This window comes from Equus caballus, chromosome 4, assembly GCF_041296265.1.
Source record: "Equus caballus isolate H_3958 breed thoroughbred chromosome 4, TB-T2T, whole genome shotgun sequence".
NCBI lineage: Eukaryota > Metazoa > Chordata > Mammalia > Perissodactyla > Equidae > Equus > Equus caballus.
In genome coordinates, this window is record NC_091687.1 from 93,592,600 (window position 1) to 93,613,595 (window position 20,996).

At 47.6% G+C, this 20,996-nt stretch overlaps 1 protein-coding gene and 1 long non-coding RNA gene across 8 annotated transcripts in view; one reads left to right on the top strand and one right to left on the bottom strand.

Annotated features, from left to right (window-relative positions):
* Positions 1-5,040: 5,040 nt before the first annotated feature.
* LOC138923832 (uncharacterized) lies at positions 5,041-8,146 on the bottom strand. Its single transcript, XR_011438002.1, has 2 exons — positions 8,009-8,146; positions 5,041-7,164 (listed from the first exon to the last, which is right to left on the bottom strand). It is a non-coding gene; the product is annotated as an uncharacterized lncRNA (long non-coding RNA).
* LOC106783107 (solute carrier family 23 member 1-like) overlaps positions 7,935-20,996 on the top strand; it is a 50,936-nt gene continuing 37,874 nt past the window's right edge. For 3 of the 7 annotated variants that reach the window (XR_011438001.1, XM_023639737.2, XM_070265095.1), the window contains exons 1-3: positions 8,000-8,281; positions 15,337-15,480; positions 18,213-18,370. Coding sequence is in view for 6 of the 7 variants with exons in the window: in XM_023639737.2 (XP_023495505.2) it covers positions 8,015-8,281; positions 15,337-15,480; positions 18,213-18,370 (569 nt within the window). In the remaining variant the exon portion in view is untranslated. Of the gene's footprint in view, positions 8,282-15,333; positions 15,481-18,212; positions 18,371-20,996 lie in introns of all 7 variants that reach the window. The other 4 variants (XM_023639736.2, XM_023639740.2, XM_023639744.2 and 1 more) reach the window with 3 other exon arrangements.

The window sequence follows — 20,996 nt, forward strand, 5'->3', positions numbered from 1 at the left end:
GGGTCTCTTTTATAAGGGTATTAATTCCACTTAGGAGGGCTCAACCCTCACGACCTAATCACCTCCCAACGGCCCCACCTCCAAATACCATCACATTGGGCATCAGGATTTAACATATGAATCTGGGGGGACACACACATTCAGTCTATAGCGCAGATCTCAGAAGGTCTCTGGCCCTGGGCTCCCCCATCACCCAGCTGCAGCTGGTTCACAAACAGGAGCCGGTGCTTACACTAGAGTGGAGAGGACGTGCAGGGGCTGGAGGGTCCTCAGACCTGGGCTCCCACTGACTCCACTGCAGTCAACCCCTGGATAGCAGAGGAGCTGCGATGGAGCCCAGTGCCAGGACACCACCGGTGTAAGTACCACATTGGAGATAGTGTAACGAAGGGCCACCCTCCATGATAACTGGTCCCTGATTTGAGCATTTGATGGAGGTGGCATGTGGGGAGGACAAACACTGATTCTGCTTCATCCAATGTCCATGCAACCACAGTTGCTACTCCTGGAGAAATTTTCTGGTGATGCAGAGGCTGACCCTCCTTTCTCCTTAAGGCGTCCATAACAGGTAGAAATTTCAATCAAAAAATGCAGGTGGGCAAAGCAAAAAACGTTAATTTTTATGCCGAACCTCCATTCTACTGGGATGGTGGATGTTCACCCCTTTCCTGGAGTTTGTGGCTAAATTTGGGAGCAGTTTTGTGGTGCCAAGGCTTTAGGGAAGGCCCCATCTGGCCCTGGGTCACCTGTGCTCACAGGTGTCACCTGAGGTGTCTATTGTATGTCTGCTCTACATTCTTCAGTTCATGTGTGTCCCCACTGAGAAGGCCCTTGTCCTTTCAGACCGATCAGCCATCTTGACCACCTCAGATTCTCTGACTCTTTGGTTCGAGGACCCAGGAATCATTCAGCTGCTCCAGTGTCCTGGGGATGCTGCCTGTGGCCCTGCCACCTGTCATACAGATGGTCCCTCTCTGGAGTCTTGCTGGCCTCTCTGCCATGAAGTGGGGCACAGTCCCACATTGGGAGACCCCCACCCCACCGAGTTCTCTTGCTCTCTCCATTTCCCCTCAACTACCTGCGGGGTGAAATCCCTCTCTCTACATGGTGATATTTTGCCTGAGGAACCATCATTATTATTATTTCGAAACATTATCCTTCCACGGTGTCTTCCTAATAAGTTTTTGTGTCTTCACGAAGAAGGGGGACACTGGGCTCTGTCCCAGACAAACTGTGCCCAGCCCTGTGGGTGAGATACTCCTCAGGGTCTCTCAGGGACAGCCACTGGACCCTAGGCACTGGGCCAAATTCTCTCCTCCCACCTGGGCACTGCACCCGTCCCTCCGCCCCTCCTCTCCTACCAGGGGCCCAGCAAAACTTTCGTTGAATTCAGATAAGCCTCTGAGTGTCTCACTGAGTGGGGCGCTTTCCCTGTGGTCTTTGCCTTAAAGGCAGCAATAACTGTGGGCTAGCTCCTGCCCCCAATCTCCAGCCTCATCTGCTTCTTCCTAAGTCACCATCCCATCCCTGGGCCTCGGCTGTCTGCCATGGCAGAGGTTAGGGGTCAGCTGGGTCTAGAATCCTGGGGGCCCATCATGGCTCCTGCTTCTGCTCCCCGTTGTCTCCTGAGACCTTCCCAAGCACACCTCACTTCCACACATGTGGCTGAGGGTTCATGGCTTTATGGGTCAAGTCTCCCATGAAATGTCAATCACTCCTTGAAGCACAGCCAACCAAGACACTTACAGGCCCTCAATTCTTAAGAGCTGTCTTGGAACTACACCTTGTTCCCTCCAGCTTTGCTGTGGGATCAGAATCCTCCCCTGAGTTCAAATTGCATTAAGCCCAGGTCTCCTGATCGTTTGGTGAGCACTGGGGGCCCTCGGTCTTGGCTGCCTCAGGAAGAGATGTTCCTGCCTGATGGCCCGTGACACCTGCCAAGCGCCACCAGGGCTGCCAGTTTTGGTAAAAACCTCTCTGCCCTGGAGGCAGACCCCTGGCTGCTACTTTTGGAACTGCCCCTTCTCTCTCCTGGAAGACGGTCCATTCATCTAGAAATTCCAAGTCTGGTATAGGGGCTTAAAAATGCCCCTCGATGCCCCTCTTTTTCTGGTATTTTCCTAGAAATGAGGAATTCATCTGGTCTGCAGCCTCTACCAGTCTGCACCACTCCCTGTCTTTGTCCTGCCCTTGGCCCTGGATCTGCTCAGGGCGTTTAGTGTTCTGTGGGACTCTCCCCCACGCAGCCGGGGGCAGTCACCCTGAACCTCGCCTCCAAGAGGCTCCACATCACTGCGTACGATTCAACCCAGCTCCCCGTGCCCTCGAATGTCAGGGCTCTCATTCTCGGGTCTGTGATCAGTCCCCTCTGCCTGAGGGGTCTCAGCCAACGGGGTGATTCCCCCACTGGAGGGTAGGACTCTCAGTCTGACAAATCATGGGTTCCAGAAATTAACCCTATTGTTCTAAAACTCCAGAAGTTCTGGGTTCCTGCCTGCCCCCTTAGTGACATGTCTTCTGGAATAGGTGGCTGGGGGTGGGAGGGGGAGAGGAAAATGCCTGCCCAGAAAACATGCATCAATCATGCAAAAACAGTGTCTACAGCTGCATTAACTTCTGTTTCTCGGGGAAGGGGGTGGGCAGCAGACCGTCGCCTTCCAGGTGTGTGCCGAGCAGGGCAGACGGAGGTGGAAGGTGCTTCTGCAGCGGCCAGTGGAGCACAGGAAGCAGGCACACTCCATTGTTGTACTTCTTACTGACCCCGTGGCACGTTCTCTTGCTGCAACAGCACAGAATTCGCGTGGAAAAACTCCCTGGGCTCCTCCACCCAGGATGTTCCCTCTCACGGTGACTGTGGGGAGTGGCCCCCTCCTTCCTGCATCTTCCTTCTGCCTTTCTTCTCTTTCCTTTGGAAATACTGCCCCTTCCCCATTCTCTGTGCCTCCTGGAGAGCTGCCAGTGGCAGGACCCCACTTCCACCCCAGTCCCTGTGGGCTGCCTGCAGGACACACAACCCAGACTGGGCCAATCAGATCCTGTCTCCTTGGAATTTGACTTCTGAGTGATGGCACGAGGAGGAGAAGGTGGGTGGGTCCAAGTCACCTCACAGTAATTCCCTCCAAGAAAAAGTCCATGGATCCCTGCCACTGTGATCCCCGGACCCACTATCGCTATCCTCCCAGTGCCTGGTTGTTCAGCTCTTCATTCTGTGAGCTACCGAGTTCTCAAATAAATACTGACCAAAAAAAAATGGCAAGCAATAGGATATATTGGAGTATATGAGGAAGCCATTTCATATAAACCTAATTCGGCCTGACTTTGTTTTTTCCAAAAGGGCCTGACTGTGCCCGTTGAGCATGCATTGTATATACATTTCCTATGCCAAGAACAAAGGCCTTTGAGATAAAGGTGCAACTTCCCTCCCCCTCCCAACGTTGGCATTTCCTTAAAGATTAAGCATCTTTCGTTAGGCTAGGAACTGATTACAGTGCTCACCTGTGACCACTCAGCTGGAGACAACAGACCTGCCACCCTGCTGTGTTCACCGAGACAGCAGACCTACCTGCTATTTCCATCAATCGCTGTGCAGACAGAGCTGTCTCGCGACTATTGTAAAAGGGCCATTTCAATCCTATGTGAAACATCCTGTTTGGGGGTATATGACCACTCTGTGCACCCCACTTCCTTGGTGCCCTTTCTTCCTTCAGGAAGAAAGGCCCCGGGCCATGGTCCTCAGATTTCAGCTCAGAATAAACTCATCCAAATTTTCACTTATAGATTGGTTATGGATTATTTTCGTCAACAATACCCATCTCTTGCTAAAGGTGGTCAGAGTCAGTTTCTGTTGCTTGCATTTAAAAACGTAACTCATAGCCTCTGGTTTATCAGGCATCCTCTGGTTTCCCAGATCCCCTGATGGCCTGCAGGAGCAGGGTGGCTAAGAAGGGCTCTGGAATACTGCCTTCTGGGTACATTGGTCACGAGATGACACGAGAAGGCTGCAGATGGGGCCCACCATCAGACAGCTTCAAGGTGGTGGAGTCTATAAGGCCAGGACCTCTCCTGCCAGAGTCATCTCTGCATGAGAATCCATCTGACTTTCCCTGGTCTCTGCTCGCCCAGCCTTGAGGCCCCATCCTCCACTCTGAGCCTCAGTGACCCGGCCTGGGGACCCAGAGTGTGCCATAAGGAAGAGCTGCAATTATAAAGACACCAAAGCAGGCTGCAGGACCTGCCTCTGCTGAGAAGGGGCAGCTTGGAGCAGCAGTTAAATTTTGCAACCTGTCTTCCCACTTTGGAATCTTCCTGCTTATATTAGAGTAGTGGTTTTCAACCCTACTCTCCATAAGCTGATTTCAGCTCTTGGTTCCACAGCCCTCAGGTCACTTCCATTGCATTCAGGTCCTGAGAGCCCTCTTGGATATTCCTCCCTGGGCCCTGCTTGTCCGACAGAAGAGCTTGGACACTGAGAGACAGAGACGAGCTGAAGGGTTAGCAGAAGCAATTAGTTCCCTAAGAGCAGAGAACAACGATTATAAATGGCAAACTGCCTGTTGGGGTGTTCCTGTTAAGCAGCCCCGGAGTCAGGCCTGTGCTCTGCGAGAGTGAACGCACAGAAAAGCCTGTGGGATGCTGAGCTCTGGAAGAGGAGCGCAAAGGCTGATATCAGCTGAAGAGGAGATCATAGGGTTTTTAAAAAGTACTTATACTTTGTTTAAATTTATTTAACTCATGCCTACATTGTGTAATTAAAGATGAAAAATTACACGCTGAATAACGTATAATTTTGGACTGAGGTTCTAGAACAGAAGTCAGCAAACTTTTTCTGAAAAGGGCCAGGTAGTAACTTATTTTAGGCTTTCTGGGCCCCTCACAACTACTTAATTGTGCCGTTGTAATCCAAAAGTAGCTATAGAGAATATGGAAACAAATGAACCTGGATATGTTCCAGTGAAGCTCTGTTTATATAAGTAGGAAGTGGGCAAGATTTGGCTGGTGAGTCATAGTTGTCCAACCCCTGCTCTAGAAACTGAGATTCAATTAAGCACAAGTACAGGAATCGTTTATAACAGGATATCATAAATCAAAAGCCACAATTCACTCAAGGAAGCTTTTCAAGCTGCACAGATCAAACTTTGAAGTAAATAGTTTTGCAAATCCAAACCTAAAATTCTACAACTCCAATTTGTGGTGAAACAATCCAGGGCTCTATAAAGATGTTAGGAAACCTCGCTCTCCATGCTAATGTTGGTTTCTTGACCCTTTGGAACAAGAATATATGAAATCAGGTGCTCCAGCTGCCCCATCCCCTACTGCAGGGCACCCACGGGGCAGAGTAAACTCTGCTTGAAGCACATGGGCTGATTGCTGTGGATCAGGATGGTTCCCCAGAGGAAAATGAGGGCAGGCTGAATGGATTCTGAATGGCAAAACCAAAAGCTGCACCCACAGTTTAGTTTGACCTACAATTGAGAAGCTCTGTTGGCCTTCTTCATGCTTGCTGTCAGGCGTGATTTTCCTCATGGCCATGCCTTGGCATATTGTCTCCTACAACAGCCAACTGCCAATTCATCTGACCTCAGTGGAGAAAAGGTCCAGGTCAAGCCTTACTGCTTAGCCTACTCCACACACAAAGATGGTGCATCCAGTGGGGCCATCATGTATTATATACAGAGGGGCCCAATGCCTTTCTCCTCCAAAAGTGCCTGCAGCCTGAGAAACTGCCTCAAATTTGGGATTAGAAGTTTATGTGTGAAAATGTAATAGATGAGTTTTAATTCCTTCAGGTGTTTGAGGAAAGATCCTCGGTTCCCAGAGAGACCCCATATTCTTAAAACAAATTCCTCTCACTGCTTGAGGTAATTGCTAGAGCTAGATTTCTGTAACTCAAAATATGGAGTCATAAATAATTATTGTGAATGTGTAGTGTGTATTTTGCAAATCTTGGGCTTGTGTGATTGGATGGTGGTGTGTGGCAGGATGATTCCAGCTGGAGCAGGAGGGTGAGGCCAGTAGCTGGGGCAGCTGAGGCTGTTTGAGATTTGTTGGGTACAACAGTGGCTTTGGTGTGAGAGATGGCGGCAGGATCCAGGCCAGGCAATGAGTGGAGAGACCACAGTCTGTGGAAGTCACTTCTGAGGGGCAGGAGGTAGAGGATAAGGAGCGGTACTGGCTTGGCTCCTCATCTGAGCTGCTGAGGGGGTGGGGACTACACGGACAGCAGCAGTGACTGCAGGCCACAGGGTGAGCACAGAAAGGACTTGTGAAGAGAACCATGTGAAATAAAGAGTGTCAGGCCCAGAAGAGAGGACTTGAAGATGAAGAGTGAGGAAGGTTCTAGAATACAGTGAACAGGCAGCCAAATGAAGTGGGGAACAGGAGACCATCTTCGTGATTTACCTCAGTTGTGGAGCTAAGCCTGTGCCATCTTTCCTCACACTCTAGGGGAGTTAATTGTCCACCTAAACAGTCGGCGGGGTGGAGGAGGGGTGGGGGGAGGAAGGGCAAAGTCAAGAAAGGCAAGACCTTCAGTGTGGGGAGGGCAGCGTCTTGGAGAATGCCCCTTCTTCTGTGTTACCCCAAAAGTGGCAGAGAAAAGAGAAGTCCAACAAGAACCCACCTTTGCCCCTGCTCACAGGACTGTGGGGCGGGGTTGTGGTGGGCAGGACAGGCAGCCCCTGCTCTGATGCCCACCAGCCAGGCCCTCCTGCAGCAGTGAAGCCTGTGCTGCTCGCTGTGGAGATCCTCGTGGATGGTGACACCTGCTATCCATCCACCTTGTACCTTGTGCAGCCCAGGGAACCGCACATTTCGTGTGTTCAGGGGAACCCAACAGACGGAGGAGTCCATGCCCTCCTGGGGCTGAGCAGTCTCACCTTCACTTCCAAGTGACTGTTGAGCCCCTGGGTGCCATTTGTAGAGGACCCACGTTTCCTCTCAGGGGCAGGCTGAGGAAGCCCCTTGGTGTCTACCCTCTCTGGGCCATCTTCCCTGGAGCCTTGTCCTTCTGTTCTCCAGACCCAGAGGGTTTGCAGGTCTCCATCCAGCATCTCCTCGAGCCCCCTGCGCTGTGGAACAAGACTGTCTGGGTTTGAACCTCAGCTCCTGCATTTGCTAAGAGCCTTGGGCAAAGAGCTCACCCCATCAACACCTGAGTTTCTTGATCTGTAAAATAAGGATGTGGATACTAGTTTGCAGCGAACATTAAATAAGATAATACAAAAAAGGTGCAGCAAGTCAACATAGTTAAGCATTTAGTAAAGCTAGCTACTTGGTGACCTTTGACTGTCTTCCGACCTTGGCTTTCTGTCACAGCCCAAATCAAGTCTGTCTTCTCCCTGGTCAAGCATCTCATTGTTGCTTTTCTCAGTGCTCCCTCTTGGACCAACTTCCAATGATGTCTATGTGTGTCCTGCGTGTTTTTTGAACTTTGAGACCCAGCGCCACCCATTCGAGAACATGACACCAGCAAGAGTAGCTGGCACTTGGTTTTCTTGGGACTTTGTGGAATAGTGTTTGTCTCGTGTTTTCGAGGAGGGCCTGTCAAGTGTCCTCTGCCGAATGAGGGTAAGAGGATGCCTTCCTGGACCCGTCTCTCTAAAAGCTGAGTTGTTAGATGTTTCTGGGTGTTAGGGAGACAAGCACCTAAGAATTAGAAGCATTTTTTCCTCAGTCTCTCACTGAGGCTTTGCTGTACCCTTGAGCCCTAGTGGCTGCTCCCAGGTCAACAGTAATACCCTTTCCCTCATGACTTCATTAATGCATCTCAGGGGCCATGTTGGTTGGGCTGCTTTTGCAGTACTTTCATCGCAGCTCAGCCAGTCACCAGAAATCAGCTTTCGAAACTGAAAAGCCTCTTCAGCCAGAGCCTCCCCCTCGCCCCCTCCTTTCCTGCTCCCGGGAACTCGGCTTCCCGAAAGTGAGCTCCTGCCACACCCTGACAGGCTGTGCCCTGATTTGTTCCTTAGCGTCATGGGGTATCAACTTCTCTGCAATTACCCAAACTTACCAAATTATGACTGGAGAGGGCTGGGGTGGGGCGGTGTGGGTGGCAGGAGTCTGTTGCAGATCCGCATCTGGAGCCAGGAGGCCCCACCCTCCTCAGAGCCAGGCCAGGGATCCCTGCCTGCCTCTCACTTTTATTATTTTGGCGGGCATTGAGAAGTTAATCTTTCTCTACTGGAGCGGCTTCCCTTTTTTTTCACGCTGGGAGGACGCCAACAGGAGTCCTCCAGTTGCCGTGAAGTCTGCCATGACCAGCTGTGAGCACCCCGACTTCCTGGTGAGTGCTGGTAGAAGAGAGAGGGAAAGAGAAGAGGGGGGCAGGCAGAAAGGGAGAGAGAGGCCCCGAGGGGCCAGCAGGGAGTCCTAAAGCCCCCATTCCTTATTAGTGCTAAGGACCGAGCCTCACAGTCTAGACAAGATTTTAGGTGATTAAACAGGGGTGGCGGCCGCCCTCCCACCTGGTCCCCAGAGGCAGAGATTCCTCCAGGGCTGACCCTGTGGATGAACCACAAGGACTGAGGAAGAGCTGGAGGAGCCCCTTTGCTCTACCTTTGACCTTAGGTTTGTCTCTGTTGAATCCAAATATTTGTTTTCCAGGGTTCTCAGTGTTACAATTTCTTTGCTCAGAAGCCCTTTCTGAACAAAGCAAAGGGAAGGAGAGAGGGAAGCAGAGAGAGAGAACTAATGTTTGCTGACAACCCACATGCCCCAGGCACTTCATGTACTTGGCTTCCTTCCCTCCAAGCCAATGGCACAGGCAACTCTGTTCCCATTTGCCCGATGAGGAACCCGAGGCCCAGAGGAGTAGAGTCACAGTGACCCATTCAGAGGCTCGTGAGCTAGTCCTGGCCCCACCACCTCTCCCACCTCTTTTACCCACCTGAGACTAACAGGGGATCTGAGCAGAGACCCTCTGTTCTTGCCACTCACACCACAGGCAGAAAGAGCCCCTTTGCACTAGGCCAGGGCTGTTGCCCAAATGAGTCCCAGCCAAGGCATCTGCGGGACAGCTGCCCCTTGCACCTGGGCTGGGTCCCCAGAGCTCTCCCCTGGAGCCAGGCTGCCAGACCCTGCCCACTGCTGGTCAGCCATCTGGTAAAGAGGCCCTGGCCATCTCTTCTGGAAAGTTGTGGGAGGCCCCTGAGAACATTCCCCTTTCTTCTCCTCAGAATCCTTTCTGCCACTACCTCATGGAAGCAAAATGAAACTAAAAGAAAAAAAGGTCTTGGGAAATAAGTTGAAGACTCTGTTTTCTGAAGGCTGGGATCTTTGCCACACTTGGGGCTTACCTGCGGCCAGTGGGGAGGGGAGGTCTGGGCCCGGATCCATCTCCTCTTCCATGGAGTCTTCTCTTCATTTTCCTCAAAACCTCAGTTTCAGCACTAATCTAGATTAAGAAGTCACGTTTCTGAGATGTTTTTGGTTTTCACATGCATGTTACTCTGCTAGAACCTTCTGGGGATAAATATGGGGAAGACAGCTTATGGCCTAGCTAGGGGAAAACAGTGTACACAAAAATTACTTCTGGTACAAGGGAGAAAATGGTAAATTACATAACATAGGCAACATGTGTTGGGAGTACTAGGGAGAAAGATCGCACGGGGGTGCGGAGTCAGGGGAGGTGATGGGGAGGAGGCACTGTGCTCTTGGAAGCAGGGAGTGGGTAGGGGAAGCAGGGCACTGAGTGGGGAGCACAGGGGGAGCAAAGGCTCTGAGGCGGGATCATCGAGGCCACATTTGGAGAAACCTGGACAATCCGATTGGCTAGAGCCTGGTGAACGGGAATGTTAGGAAATGAACCTAGAGGGTCCGGTGGGGGCACAAAGGCTGTGTGGGGTACAGATGGAGTCAGAGGGCAGGGATCCGTCTCCCCCAGGAACTCCCCCTTCCCACTGCTGCTCTCCCTGCACCAGGGTCTTCTCCTGCTCTGCTCATCTGTCCTGGGAGCTGGAGGGCTGTAGGCACAGGGGACACACCTGCAGGCGACTGCCTTGATGCTAAAACAGGATGGTTACCTTCTCCTGTTTACAGTGGGACCTTGGACAAGCCATGGACCCTCACTGAGCCTCACTCTCCCCACCTCTAAATTGGAGCAGATGAGAGGATGCATCGGAAGCTCTTTGTAAACTGTAAAGCTCCATAAAATGCCAAAGCGCATCAGAACTCCTCTTTTGATCAAGTCTTTCAGTGAGGTTACAGCCATGTATTGAGCTGATGGACTCACCTCCAAGCAGAAGCAGAGCTGTGGCCTCTCTTCTCATCCCAGTGCTCACTGGCAGGGGCGCTGTGTTAAGAATCCATTCTTCCTCCAAGAAGGGGCTCGCAAGCTTCCGTCTGCAGCTGCGTGAGTCACAGGCACAGACTTCTCCCTGCAGGGGATTCTCTGGGAGAAAAGTGCCTTCCAGATTCAGATATGCCCCAGGATGCGACAGTGTCCGCCTCTGTCTGAGAAGGGCTGCTCTACAAGAGCTTTGGGATGTCACTTGTTTCTATGTATGTCTTTAATATGCTAGTGATTCGTCTCTGACCCACATGAATCTTAGCGCTTTGTATACCTGCTTGTTTTGTTTTTTGCTCCACTTCTTTGCAAAAGTGACAGGAGCTTGTTTACAGCCAGAGGCATCTTTTGATCAGGCTCTGTTTTTTCTGCTGTGGTGGCTGACGGGCTTCCCAGAAGTCACACACTCTTACCAGAAGAGAAGACCCAGCTGTTCTCAAGGAAGACAGGATTTCCCAGCTCTAAATTCCAAAGGATTTTTTTTTCATGTGGGGCTTCCTGCAAGGTCACTCTCTCAGATAGCAGTGTTTTGTTTTTTAAAACTAGCTTATGCATCTTTTTCTTTCTTCTTCTTTTTTTTTTTTTTTGCTGGGAAAGATACACCCTGAGCTAACATCTTGAAAATCTTCCTTTTTTGTCTCCTTAAAGCTCTAGTACATAGTTGTATATTCTAGTTGTAAGTTCTTCTATTTCTTCTATGTGAGCTGTCGTCACAGCATGGCAACTGACTGACGAGTGATGGGGTTCTGCACCCAGGAACCGAATCTCAGCCACTGAAGCAGAGTGCACAGAACTTTAACTGCTAGGCCATCAGGTCGGCTCCTAGATAATTGTTTTAAAGCAGGTGCAGGAGTGGTTTCCATAATCTTCAGATGGTCCAATTTGATATCCAGACAGAACTTAGATTATTAAGAGGTCCTCAGGCTGGGAACACTCTTGAAGTCATTGGCTCCTATGTGGGAAAAAGACAGGAAGGTGCAAAACCAACAGCTCTCCCCATCAGTGATTCCCACCCCATGACCTTCCTGAGAATTCTGACAGGTCCTAAGAGAGGGTGCGAGGTGATCTTGTTGGCAGAACACACACAACTGTACCAGCCACAGCCCTGTGAGCTCACGCATGGGCGCACACAGCAGGATGTCGATACACTGCACACACTGGAGTCTTCAAGTGTCCTTACAACCATCGCAGATTGAGATGGGGAGACGGGGGCTGGGAGAGGTGAAGTGATGTGCCTTTGGCCTCCAAGCAGGGCGCTGACAGACCATGTCAGCCCAACTTCAAACTGCATAGTCCGTTGTTCTGTGTAGCCTACCTGGAATCAGTCAATCGATTGATCGATCAATCTCTTTCCTTCTCCCTCTCCTCTTTTCCTCCACCTGTTTTTCCTCTGTTGCCCTCACTGATTCCTCCATACATTCACTAAAACCTCGTGACAAGGGCTCAGGGGCCCAGAGTTCCTTCCCTCCTGCACCCTGCAGTCTGTCTTGGGCCCAGCCTTAACCTCCTTTGGCAAAAACAACTTTCCTGTGCAACCCAAGTACCAAGCAGCATCAATACAGCCTTCTTCTCAGAAGTCTAGATAGGATAAGCATGGTGTTTCAGAAGAGTTCTACCAGTTAGTTAGGGATGTATTTTAAAACAAATCAGTGAGAAAAATTCTCTATAGTTACTAATTTATGCATTTATTCATCTAATTCATCAGTCAGCAGATAGTTGTATGAGCGCTAACTATGTGCTGGGATGGCCATAATGACTTTATACGACTTGACGGTCTTTTGGACAAGGAAACATGGTGCACTCAGGCCTGTTTTGGGCCAGGGTAAATGTGCTCATGGTTTTGTAGGAGCCTCTGAGGAGGAAAGGGCTACTTTAGTCTGAGGCTGGGGTTGGGTGAGGTCAGGGAAGGCTTCCTGGAGCAGGTGATGGATGCATACGTCCAGCCATCGCTAAACAGATGAGCAGAAGCAAAACTCTTACATTAATCTTTTAGGACCTAAATATTGGAAGATTAATAAGCAAACACTGTTCAGAACCTCATCAAGAAAATGACTCTGCAGAGCTGGGCTGCGGCTGGATCAGTCAGCCCACCGTCAGCAGCCTGACCATAGCCCTGGGCTCCCCTGGCTGCTCTGAGGCTCAGCGCACTATGACACGCCTTCTCCATGGCCAGTGATGCGGGCCCCACAGGTGGCTCTGGGAAGGAATTAGGATCAGTATTTGCTAATGCTCTAACCCCATGGAGGAGGAGGCCTGAGTTCCTCAGTCTCCACACAGGAGACGAGATGGTCTACCTGTCCCACCTCCCCATGACAGGCAGCACTGTCCCTAGTTAGGACTTCCATAGTAGGAACTAGTAAATACTCAAAATAGCAGTTTTTAACTGGGAGCTATTTTACTTCTCCACTTTGGGAATATTTGCAATGTCCAGAGACATTTTTGGTTGTCACAACTGTAGGGGAGGAGGTGCCACAGGCATCTAGTGGGGTGAGGCCACAGGTGCTGCTTAACATCCTACAGTCCACAGTCCAGCCCCACCCCCCGATGCATACACACAACACACAAAGAATTACCTCGTCCAAAGTGTCAACGGTGCTAGTGCGAGAAACCCTCTCTCAGAAGATAGTGTTCCCTAGGGACCAGGGCTGTCCTGGAGGTGGTAGGGACAACCACTCAGTTCTTGACCTGGTGCGTTTCTTGCCTCTCTCCACTTCTAAGTAAGTGGAGAAAGCCACTCCTCCCCCATCACCTTCTTCCACTTCTCCAGAACAGGACCGCTGACCTGTCACATACCGCAGCCACAGTGCCCAGGGCCCATCATTCTCTTAGGGGCCCATAAAAATGTTTTTACTTTTAAAATCAGAAGAAAATAAACGAACTTTAGATGAAAGAAAATGTTTTAATATATAACAATATATTGGTCTTTATATCAACATAGTCACAAAATACAGTATTAAATTTTTGTGGGAGAAGGATCCCATAGAGTAGCAGTGCTCAGCACCCATGAGAGTCATTGTGCAGCCCTGGTTCAGAAGTTTCCTCCGAGTCTTGGCTGAGGTAAAGGGGGCTGAGGCATGGAGGTGGGTGTTACTGTTCTTTTCTGGAAGTTTCTCTGTGAGAAGCCCATACCACCCTCGGGGCAGCCCTGGTTCTGCTACTGTTCAGACCCTGCCCTCTGTCATCTGACCACGGCCCGGGACCCCGCTGGGGCATATCACCTAGGGCTGCCTGATTTTCATGCTGGTGAGCTTGCCACCTTCTGTCCACACCAGAGACATTGTTCTCATGCTCCTGTCACCCACAGCCAGATGCTCAAATGTCAGGCCTAAGCACAAATTTAAAGTTTTTGAAACATGAGACTGGAAGCTCATCGTAATTTATTTAATCTTAATTAATCTTAATCTTAGTTAATATTAGCTCATCTTAATTAATATTACCTTAATAACAGCTAATATTTGTTGGGCAATTACACTATGCCAGGCAGTGGACTTTGTGCTTCCTGCTCTAATTTTTTCCAGCTTTATTCAGATTTAATTGACAAATAATATTGTGTAAGTTTAAGGTGTAAACCATGTGCATTTGATACAGGTATATATTGCAACATGATTCCCACCATAGCATTAGCTAACAGCAGCCTCACATCTCTGAATGACCATTTCTTTTTTGTAGTGAAAACATTTAAGATCCACTCTCTTAGAAACTTTTAAGTATATAGTACAATCTTATTAACTATAATCACCAAGCTGTGATGTCAAACCTGAAGTGAGTTCACTCACCCATTGCACAGCAAGCCAATCTTTGACACCGGGTGTAGTGGAAGAAAGTAGGAATTTTATTATTGCATTGTGCTGAGCAAGGACAAAGGGCAGCTAATGCTGAAATCTCAGACTCCCTGAAATCTATAAGTAAGGGTTTTTATTTGGGGTTTTAGGTAGGGGAGGGGGAGCATATGGCTTTGTTCATTGGAGCTGGTCCACCAACCTGGAGCTCCTTGGCAGGGAGGAGGAGGAGATAACGAATCCAGGTGGTTGTCCTTGGCTGTGTCTGTCTCCATGGAGGATAGTTGATTCTGGAGTCAGGAAGCCATGGAGTAAGCAGGGAATTAGTGTTTGGGTTTTAACCCCATATATGCTGGGTTTACTGTAGGGAAACTGATATCAGGTTTGGTATCAGCTGTACATTAGATCCCTAGCTCTTATTTGTCTTATAATATTTGTTTGCATTCTTTGACCAACATCTCCCCATTTCTTCACACTCCTATTTAATTTTGTCAACTATTTATGAAGTAGATGTTATTGACATTTCTGTTTTATAGATCAGACAACGAGGCTTAGAAATATTAGTAATTTGCCCAAGTTTGGTGAGCTATGCAGCCAATAAGTTGGAGGGAAAAGTTTATAATTTGAAGTTAATTTTGGTTAAACTGGTAGGAATGTAAATTGGCTATTGTCCCTAGAGCATTCTGTATGCACTGCACTCCTCTACATTTGTGTGTGACATCCATTCATTCAGTCTACACTGAGCACAATGACTGCTCTAGAAGCTGGGACAACAAAGAAGAGTAAGGCACAATCAATGCATTCTAGGAACTCACAGCCCAGCAGAAGAGATGGATGAGGAAACAGTCCATATAGTAACCATCCTGTGATGAGGGCTTTGGCAGTTGTGAGCCCAGAGCCTGAGGGCAGCTACACCACTCTGGGGCCAGGATCCCCATTTACCTGACTGTGTGGAAGGGAAACCTACCCATTTTCTGACCTTGGAGTTGGCCCCCATCCCCTCCTGCAGAAAGCTGCTTCTCTGCCAGGGCTTTAGACAAGGCATCCACTCATCTTGCATGGTCCAAGATTCACACAGAGGCGCTGTGCAGATGTATAATAAAGAAAATCACTGCTCTTTTGAGTCTGGACCTAGAAATCCCAAGCCAGCCAACAGTTATCCTTGTCTCATTGCCTCTTTCTTCTGGAAGGCTGTCCATCTGTGTGGTTGAACTCAGGAAGTCCGTTTGATTCCTTTGGAAATGCCCACATGTGTCCTTCTGTTGTTCCCAGCAGAAGGATGATAACATGCTCAGCTCCCAAGATGATGGCCGAAGCAAGAAGAAGGATGGTCAGTCTGAGAGTCCCAGCAGCAGCCACCTGGCCTATGGCATCTTGGACGTCCCACCATGGTATCTCTGCATCCTCTTGGGGATCCAGGTAATGCCAGCCAGCAAACACTGGGTCCAAAGAGGCTCTGCCTCAAAAGCCATATCAACGTACACCCAGGTCAAATTAGGCAAGATCCGCTACTTCAGTTGCTAATATTGTCTTCCATGTAACTGAGCTCTAGGGGAGCTCAGAGCTCCTCTGGTCTCTCTTTCTGTCCAGGAGTTTGGGGGGCGGGGGGAGGAATTAGATAGGATTCTCTCTCACACTGGGCTGATAAGTCACCAACTGGGTCAAGGACACCAACTGGGCCATTGTGTTTCTTTTTTCAAGATACCAATTTTAATTTATTTGATTGGCAACAACTAAAAAATTTGATAACCAATGCTTGGGGAATTTGGGGAAACAAGGTCTCTCAAACACTTTTGTTGGAGTGTTATTTGGTGCAATCTTTCTGGATTACAGTTTTGTGATTTCCATCAACACGTAAAACACATATACCCTTTCACCCAGTCCCCAGTGCTTAAGTTTTTCTCTGTGGATGTGCTGACAAGGCTTCTTCAAATAAATAAAGGTAGTTCTTGTAACATTATTGGTAAGAGTAAAATCAAAACCACACAACAAACAAACAAAACCCTAGAAACAACCAAAATATCCATCATAGGGAACTGGTTAAATAAATTGTAGCACATCCTAACAACTGACTTTTTTATGCAGCTGTTAAAAAGAGAAGGATATATTTACCTTACAGTTAGGGAATGTCCCCCAAGTTATATTAAATGAAAAAAACAGAATAGATAACTGTGTATAGTGTGATCTTTTTTGTGTTAAAAACAAACAAAAAAGAGATAGAATGGTAGACATAAGTATATGTAAGAACTTTATATGTTTTGAATGGTTCACAAGAAACTAATAAAGCTATTTAGCCTTGGGAAGAGGAACTAGGAAAGGCAGGGTAGCTTTCAACTTTCCTTTTTTTATTCTGTAAATTTTGTAGCATGAACTTTCTAATTTCGTAGATGTATTTCTTTTACTATTACAAACTGTTCAATATGGGATCTCAGGGATGTGATACACATTTTTGTTTGCTTCTTTGTGCTTTTCTATTAAATAAGAGCAGATGTCATACTACTTTTAAAATATTATTGTGAGCCAATGTAATGGGTAATGTAGTTATTTTATCATGAAAGGATGTCGAATTTTGTCAAATACTTTTTCTACATCTATTGAGATGATCGTATGATTTTTATCTTTCATTTTATTAAAGTGCTGCATCATATTTATTGATTTGCATATGTTGAACCATTCTTGCACCCCACGGACAAATCCCACTTGGTTGTGGTGTATGATGCTTTTAACATACCGTTGAATTCAATTTCCTAGTAGTTTGTTGAGAATTTTTGCACCTGTAATCATCAGGGTATTGGCCTGTAGTGTTCTTTTCTTGTAGTGTCTTTATCTGGCTTTGGTATTAAGGTTATGCTGGCCTCATAAAATTAGTTTGGGAGTGTCCCCTCCTCTTCAATTTTTTGGAAGATTTTGAGGATTGTTGTTAATTATTCTTTAAAAGTTTTGTGAAATTCACCAGTGAAATCATCTGGTCCTGGGCTTTTCTTTGTTGGGAGGGTTTGGATTACTGCTTTAATCTCCTCAGTTGTCATTGGTCTGCTCACATTTTCTTTCTGTTTCTTTATGATTCAGTCTTGGTAAGTTGTATGTTTCTAGGAAGTAATCCATTTCTTCTAGGTTATCCAATTTGTTGGCGTATAATTGTTCATACTAGTGTCTTAGTGTTCTTTGTATTTCTGTTGTATCAGTTGTAATGGCTCCTCTTTCATTTTTTATTTTATTTGTGTGAGTCTTCTCTTTTTTTTCCCTTAGTCTAGCTAAGCATTGGTTTATTTTTTCAAAAAGCATATTGATCTTTTCTATTGTTTTTCTGGTCTTTGTTTCATTTATTTTTGCTCTGATCTTTATTTCCTTTCTACTGCTAACTTTGGACTTAGTTTGTTCTTCTTTTCTAGTTCCCTGAGGAGTAAAGTTAGGTTGTTTATTTGAGATCTTTCTTCTTTCTTAGTATAAGCATTTGTTGATGTAAACATCTCTTTTAGAACTGCTTTTGCTGTGTCCCATAAGTTTCAATGTATTATGTTTCCATTTTCATTTGTCTCAAGATATTCTTTATTTCCTCTTTGACCCATTGGTTGTTCAGGAGTCTGTTGCTTAATTTCCACAAATTTGTGAATTTTCCAGTTTCCCCCCTGTTATTGATTCCTAGTTTCATACTGCTTTAGATGGAAAAGATACTTTGTATGAATTCAGTCTTCTTAAGTTGGATAAGACTGTTTTGGGACTTAATACATGATCTATCCTGGAGAACGTGCTCAGGCCTTCCTGGTCAATGGTCTTGCCCTCACCTTCTGCCTTGTTTTAATAATGAGCCACTTGCCTTGTTCTTATCTTTGTGGCCTTCTCCTTGGTTCCTGTTATATCCACCTAGGCTGTGTTTCTGCTTTAGTTTCTTACCCAGGATATCAGTTCTCAGCACTAGGGTCCTGCCCAGGATCTGCTCTTGAACCCCAGACCCTCTGCCTGGGTCCCTTTTTCTTGCTGCCAGGCCTTCCTACTTCCCACTCTTTGCCTGGATCTCTACCTGTCACTCATGGCCAGCCTCCTCTGAGACTGGAGATGGAGCTTTTGGCTCTGGCAATGGGAATGGAAATGAGGGTGGTTCAGGAAGCCACAGCATTTACACGCCCATCTACTCTCTGCTCTGCCCACAGCACTTCCTTACGGCCCTGGGGGGGCTCGTGGCAGTGCCACTCATCCTGGCCAAGGACTTGTGTCTGCAGCATGACTCCCTGACCCAGAGCTACCTCATCAGCACCATGTTCTTTGTCTCTGGCATCTGTACTCTCTTGCAAGTGCTGTTAGGAGTCAGGTAAGTAAAATCTTCCCCATGGATTCAAACTTTTACCTGCCATAGTATCAGCAAGTCTTGCTTGGCTTGTAGCAGGAAAGGCAGTTAGGAAGCTGGTGTGACATGGTAGAGGGAGCACAGAGCCAGGAGTCAGAGCCTGGGTTCAAGTCCTAGCTTCAACACTTACTGTCCATATTAGCTAGGATTCTTGAGTAAAGTAACACAAGTTGAGATTAATTTAGGCAAGAATTTGTTCTTTATTAACTGATAAGGTCAAGCCAAGAGAAAGGCAGGGCGCATTATGCATCAGGAACATGGTGAACCAGGGACTCAGTGCCACCGGGACTTTCTCTCCATCTCTTATCTCTACTCAGGTCCTCCCCCAATATTTGTGAGACCCAGGGCAAGAGTACAAATGGAGACCCACATACTCCATGTCTAAATATCACAGAGTTATAGACCAAACTTACAAACTCCTAAAGAAAATATATTCTGATCATCCTACCTGGAAGGGCAGGTTTGAATTAGAATTCTCTGATTCTTTCAAGTTCTGCTTTAGAACCTGGCAGCATAGGGAGGGCTGGCCCCTAGCCTGTGGCCTTCCCCCTTCTCTTCCCACCTCAGGCTTTGCTCCAGATCATAAATGGTCTCACATGCATGAATGTGGACACCCCAACCTGTACACCCAAGTTCCATCCACCCAGTCGCCCACCAGATTCCCCAAACAGTTGCCCCCTGGCCATCCTTCAGGCCTAGGGCTTTGAATGCCAGCATCATGGTCAGCCTTCAGCAGCACAGACCTGAGGAAGAGGCCCAAGCAGGCTCTGGAAGAGGCTCAAAGCCATTTGGACGGAGAATTCTTGGGAATAAAAGGGAAGGGCACACAGACTTGAGGTGGGTAGAGCCCCTTTGCCCTGCAGACACCTCCCCAGAGGTGGCCAGCGTGGAGCCCTCTAGAGCATCAGGCTAAGTGCAGGGGGCTCTCCTCTCCTAGTGTGAAGACAAGACTGTCTCTTCATTACTCTGCCAGTGCCTGTGCTTCATTCTCGCAGACACACTTCCTGCATGTGTGCATAGACAGGGCTGCTGGCAGGCCTCACAGCAACCCCTCAACAGCAGGTGAGTACCGCTCTGGCTGGCCTCACATTTTAAAATTCCAGGGGAGAGCTCTGATTGGTTCAGTTTAAGCCAAATACCCAGCCCTGGACCCACCAGGGCAACAAAAATATGGAAGTTCCCATTCAGGAAGACGAGCTCTGTTCTGAGTAGAGAAGACAGCAGACATTCACAGAACCAGATATGTGCTCTGGGATCTGCCGGATGAGGCTCATGATTATATGTGCCCTGCTCCCTTACAGTATCATCGAGATAATCAATTGCTAAAATCAGTGGAAACAGGTTTTTTTTTCCTTCAACCATCTAGCCCCTTATGTTCATATGTAGGCTCACAAATTTGCCTGAGTAAAATGGAGTCCTATTGCTCTGAACAAAACTGTGAATGAAGCCTAGAACTCATGTCTTTGGAACATTCCCTCTTCATTTCCATACATCCTGTCTTCACATTCTCAACGTGCAACCCCGGCCCCACCTGGATTGCACACCACACAGTGGCTCCCTTGGGTCACCATCTCCTCAGGAAAGTCCTCTCTGTTGGTCCTCCAGAACTTTCTTGCTTACCTCCCACACCCCACATCTGTCAGTCCTGTATCTTATTCCTCTCACATTTATTTAGCATCTAATCCAAGGACAGACCCAGGTTTTGTGCAACCTGAAGCTTATACAGTTTTTGCTGTCCTCTTTAAGAAGAAATCCACAAAATTGTGAATACAAATCATGTACAACAGAGAATACTATTAAATTGAAAAAAATCAAAACAAATTACAAATTTTTAAAAGCAGATAAACATCGCAAATGCACCAATTTCAAAACATAGCTTGGTATTTTTCATTCTTTAACTGTCTCACAATCCCCTGTAATACAGTTTTCCTCACATTTTATGGTTGCATACCCTTCAATCCCCTCTTCATTTCACAGAGAGAAGGAAAGATAATTCAGTCATTCCTCTAGCAGGAGTCACTCCAAATTTGTTCGTTATGACTGCTAGTTGGGACGCATTATCATGCCTTCACATGCAAACTATAGTACTGCTGTAGCTTTGTGCCCAAAACTCAGGAATTCTGACCAATTCTATGGCACATGATTCCTATCAATTTTTTATAAATGCATGGTGCGTTTATCATTGTATATGCTGTGTTATTAAGCATATTCCTGGCAGGAGAAAACTTGCATTTTGCCTGCACGTCACTGAGAACCAGACCTTCTCTGGTAGTTTGATGTAGCTGCTGGTTGGCCAGTTTGCCACAGACTAGCTTCTGAACGCACACATTAAAACCTTGTTTCTCATCTACCACCCACATGTGTCAAGTGGCAGGTGCTGTAAGGCACATTCATATCATAATGTGGCCTCTGGTCCTGCCCCTTCATGACACAGAATGAGCTGGCACGGTGGGCAGTAAAGTGTTGGTAGAAAGCATGAATACCCTAAGGTGGCTAGCAACACATTAACTACACATGGGTAGTTTAGTGGTCTTGAACCATAAAATATATCCCACTACATTCAAACTAAATTTATCCTGACTCAGCCCCC